The sequence below is a fragment of the Buceros rhinoceros genome, unplaced genomic scaffold (assembly GCF_000710305.1).
Source record: "Buceros rhinoceros silvestris isolate BGI_N320 unplaced genomic scaffold, ASM71030v1 scaffold7771, whole genome shotgun sequence".
NCBI classification, from domain to species: Eukaryota; Metazoa; Chordata; class Aves; order Bucerotiformes; family Bucerotidae; genus Buceros; species Buceros rhinoceros.
Genome location: NW_010395955.1, coordinates 115,697 through 120,201, shown reverse-complemented (window position 1 = coordinate 120,201; position 4,505 = coordinate 115,697). Strand labels below are relative to the sequence as shown.

General features: G+C 47.2%; 1 protein-coding gene across 1 annotated transcript in view; it reads right to left on the bottom strand.

The window, feature by feature from the left end:
- Positions 1–1,122: 1,122 nt before the first annotated feature.
- The window catches only part of KIF13B (kinesin family member 13B), a gene marked incomplete at both ends in the record, with an annotated part of 110,344 nt that continues 106,961 nt past the window's right edge, over positions 1,123–4,505 (bottom strand). Inside the window, 2 exons of the mRNA XM_010145722.1 lie at positions 1,123–2,140; positions 3,613–3,679. Coding sequence (XP_010144024.1) covers positions 1,123–2,140; positions 3,613–3,679 — 1,085 coding nt within the window. The remainder of the gene's footprint in view (positions 2,141–3,612; positions 3,680–4,505) is intronic.

Sequence of the window (4,505 nt, the reverse complement as noted above, 5' to 3'; positions counted from 1 at the left end):
CAAGCGCGGGCAGCTCCCTGGGACGTGCTGATTCACCCAGCAGAGCCAGCACTGCAGACTTGGAACGCTACAGCTTGGTTCAAAGGATTTCAATAAGGAGCTTTACCTGCCCTTGGTAAACCAAACCCTCTGACTGTCAAAGGCAGCGGTATCTACTGCTTGTCTCTTGAATTCTCCGCCAGCACGCCCTGCCTTTCCCCGATCCTGCCGGCTCCTGGAGAAAACCAGTCATAGCAGAACCACAAGATTGTTTAGGTTGAAAAAGACCTTTGAGACCACTGAGCCCCATGAAAGCAGACATGAACCTGCAGAGGAAAAGAGTAATGAAGCCTGGGGCTCCAGCAGAGAACAAATGCCAACCATCATCTTCCTTTGGACTTGTGCTGAAGTCACTGTTACCATGTTACGACAGCACCTTTGAGCAGAACCTCCCAAGGAGGAGCAGCATAGTTTGCAAAAAAGGATGAATTAGACCCTAAATTCTGGGCAGTTTACAGTTGCGCAGGTAAGAATCAGACAGGAATGACAAAGGAGAAGCTGAAAGAAACCTTCGATCACCTCTGTGACCTGGTGGTCAACATAGGATTATTTCCTACTGGTTTTCCCACGTAGATACACATAGACACAAATAGTCTTCGGCAATTTCACAGCCTATTTTAAAAAAGCTCGTGAGAGGCAGGTAACTACAGCTGTTGAGAGGCTTTGCAACCTACTTAGCATAAATGTTCCTTCACTCATTTGAGTCGCACGACTCCTGTTGCGCTCTGGACACCCTTACCACCTCTGAGCAGAAGCCCAGAAGAGAATTCTTTGCACACAAGGCTTGTCTCCTTCAACCACACACATACTGAGCTGCATTGTAAAAGCAATCCTGATCCCCACCTCCGTTGTAAGAGGCCAACGAAATCACTGAGAAAGGGACACGATTCAGTCAGAGGTGAGGGAGGCTACAAAGACAGGCTGGGAAAAGACTACAGCAGCGAAGATCCTCTCTATCCCCCTGCTCAAAACGCACCCAGTAATGGCTGATGAATACCCCCCGCATCAAAAAGCGGCATTAAAATCAACACCGCCAGCTCTGACACGCTGTCTGCTTTACACCCGCTCTAGATCGTGTTTTACCTGAAGGTAAATCCAGCTCGACACCAACCCATGTTCCCTCTTGAAAATCTGTGGGCCCAATGTATCTAACGGTACCCGTCTTGTTCGCTCCGACTGTGACGTATTCCCCCTCTTTCAGCCACTCGGGAATTTCATTGGCATCTTCGGAGTCAGAAGTCACCTCTAGTTTTTCTTCTGCCATCTCTGATCCGTTATGGTTCAGCCCACGGGCAGCGGCCGTGCTCTTTTCTCCCCCTTGCTGCTCTTGTGAGCACGTGGGATCCGTCCCCAGCATGTTTGTAAAGGACTTCAGCTCCGAGGTCTTGACTTTCTGGATTTTGAAGGGGGAGGCTGCAGCGCTGGGCTGGGACGATTGGTCGGGATGAATCTGTGGTTTGGGAAACCCCTGTTCCGAAGCCCCAGAAGCCATTTCTTTTTTCCTAGCTTGTCCTGCTGACTCCACTGATTGTTTGGATAACGACTCCTTCTTCGGAGTGGAGGTAGAAAGGAAGGGTTTTGCATCAGTGGCTACAGAGACATCATTTGCCTGCTCCTCGCTTTGAGCCACAGGAGATGAGCACGGTTTTGATTTCAAAGCATCATTTCCGTTCACTTCAGTGCTGTCCTTAGGTCTTGCATGAGCACTTTGAAGACTGAAGGCGGGTAGACTCTCTCTCTTAGCACTGAGGCAGCTTTCTGAAGCACTGTCTGAGTGCCCTGGCACGTCAGAAGAAGAGAGCTGAGCCACAGTGGGAGCTGGGAAGTCACTCACTGCAGGCATCTGACCTCCTGGTTGAGGCACAGCATCATTTCCTGCTACAAGGGCTTCAGAGAGGGTAGCTGTCGAGACACTGTGAGAAAAGTACCCACTAGAGGCTTCACTCAGAGGACTTGGAGGTCCTTCCTGGGACTCCTGTGCCTGGGTGTCTCCTGTGGGCTGCTGCACAGGCACTTTGGGTGTCTTTTCCGGACTCTTGCCCGCCTCGGGTGTCTGCACTGCAGTTTCAGATGGCTGTTTCCCTGCTTCCCCTTGGTTAATCTGAAACAGAAGAGGACAGCAGAGCTCTGATATCTGAACTATCTGGGCTAAAGGGACAGATACAAGGCCTCTGGGAAGGACTAAGGCCTTCAAGCTTATCTAAATCCCTGCGTGGCTGCAATCCCCAGAAGGTGCAAGCTGATCCAAAGGCAGCTTTGCCAACCTGGTAGGATTGTCAGCTCATTTCTTCCATTAATAAGAAAAGTGTCAACTGAAAGAAATACGCTCCCCAATATTTACTGAAAAATTATTTATATTACAGGAATGGTCATTTGCTGTTTGAATAGCAGGATTTATACGGAACGTGAAGCAGCCGTGTGATCCATAAGTCTCTCTCAGTTATTTGGCTTAACTCTCCGGATTGATAAATCACGCCTCTCCACCTAAACTGTCATTTACACCCCCGTTTCCAAACACCATTCCCACCCTGATGCCGCCAGCACCGCGCCCTTTCAGGGTATGAAATTAACTGCACCTCATGAGATTAACAGCCCATTTTAGTGATGTATTTCTTGGCTGTAAAGTTTACTAAATCTGATAGATCAATATCTTTTGCCAGCACATGTACTCTAAAAGATTAGGATGTCTCTAAATCTCTTTGGGAGGGCGGGAGGAGGCTGCTAATATGAAGTGGTGGGGGGGAATGGTTGGAGGACGTCGGACTTGTACATACCCCGTCTTAACTCTCGGGTGTACGTTTTTGTTCACTGTTCAAGATTTTGTGGTTTATCCAGTGGTTCAGTGTCCCAAACCACAGGATTTTCACCTTATTCTGAAGTGCCGTTTCCACTGGGAACACAAGCAGCATTTGAAGAAGGATTTGACTGAATTACAGGAATTTCAGAACCAAAGACTACCTTGCTGTTGCTAAGTGAGATGCAATACAGAGTTTAAAGCCATATTTTGAGTTTTTCTATGGAGAGGATGGTGTACACATGCACTCTGGAGCTCTGCTCTGTCTCTGGGTTTTCCCTTTTAAGCATTCAGATAACACACGTTTTGCTAAGACAATAAAAGCACAGTGGGAGAAAGCTGATTTGCTGTCGCTGAAGTTCTGCTGAACTGCGGGAGAGCAGAGGGTCTATTTTCTCTCCAGCTTAGCAAGAGCCTTTTCTTTACACGGTATCGTGAATTGGCTTGAAATGTAAAATTGAGAATTGAGCTCAACATGTGGAATAACAGACATGTTCTGTTTAGAGAAAGCAATTTGCCCTTTAAAGCAGCAAACCAGCTAAATTTCAGCTAGTTAACTGCTAATACCATCATCAGATTAACAGGCTTTCAAATAGAAAGGTGTAACCAGCCATACACAGGGTGATTTTACCAGCACCTAAGAAAACAGAGCCACCCACACCGCATTTAGTTGTCTCACAGCAAAGCAACAGTCAAAGTGCAGCAGCTTTTAAGGAGCTTTTGCCACTGGTTTCCAGAGAACAGGAAGCTGGTGTCATCGCATCCTGGGATGCACTTACCTGTTTTATCTTCGCAGCACCGGTGTCGATACTGGCAGACTGAACCATAATTCGTGGGACAGCCTGCGGGAATGAAAACACCAGAGCATCGGGCACTTGAAGGACTGAATGTTGCCAAGGGGGAAAATGTGAAAACGTGTATTTGAAATATTGGAATCGCAGACAAATCACGGAAGGAAGGAGTGTTCTGATGACAGACTCTGAAGGGGTAAAATCCTTAACCAAGGCACCCCTGAATTCTAACACCTACTAGTGTTAAAAAAAAAGCAGCTACAAGCACAAATTCAGAGTGTATAAAGTTTTCTTTTATGTCGTTGGTCAAAGACAGGCCACTGAGACAAAGAGATCTGAGGTCGCGCTGGCCTGGCTAGTGAGATCCTCTGCTTCACTCCCTCTCCAGCACCTCAATTCAGTTTAGCTTTTAGCATTGTTCGCTCTAACTCAAAAAGGAAGCCAGAAACGAGATCCTCTTTTCACAGAGGGCATCACCACTGTCTGCTAGAGTGGAGACTACACATGCCATTTGCTAATCACAACATACTGGCCAGGTGCCAGGAGAACCACTCTGTGTTTTAACAGCATCTTCCCTTTTATAGCACAGAGCTTGAGACAAAGGCATTGACAAGAACTGTCCCTCACTTGCTCCGTGTTCAGGTTTTTATGTTAAAGATTTGAAATAACCACTCCCCTGGGACTCTAACAGCAAACTGCGACACTTAACTATAAATCTGAGGCTAAGCTGTCAGCGCAGGAGGGAGAGGGACCACCAGTTCAATGGAGAACCTCTGAGACAGGGAGAAGAGAACACATGAAAAAAAGGAGAGAAGAGAAAAAGGGACAAACATCTCTCTTTAACACTATTAATAACGCACTGCAGGTTCATACTTTCAGGG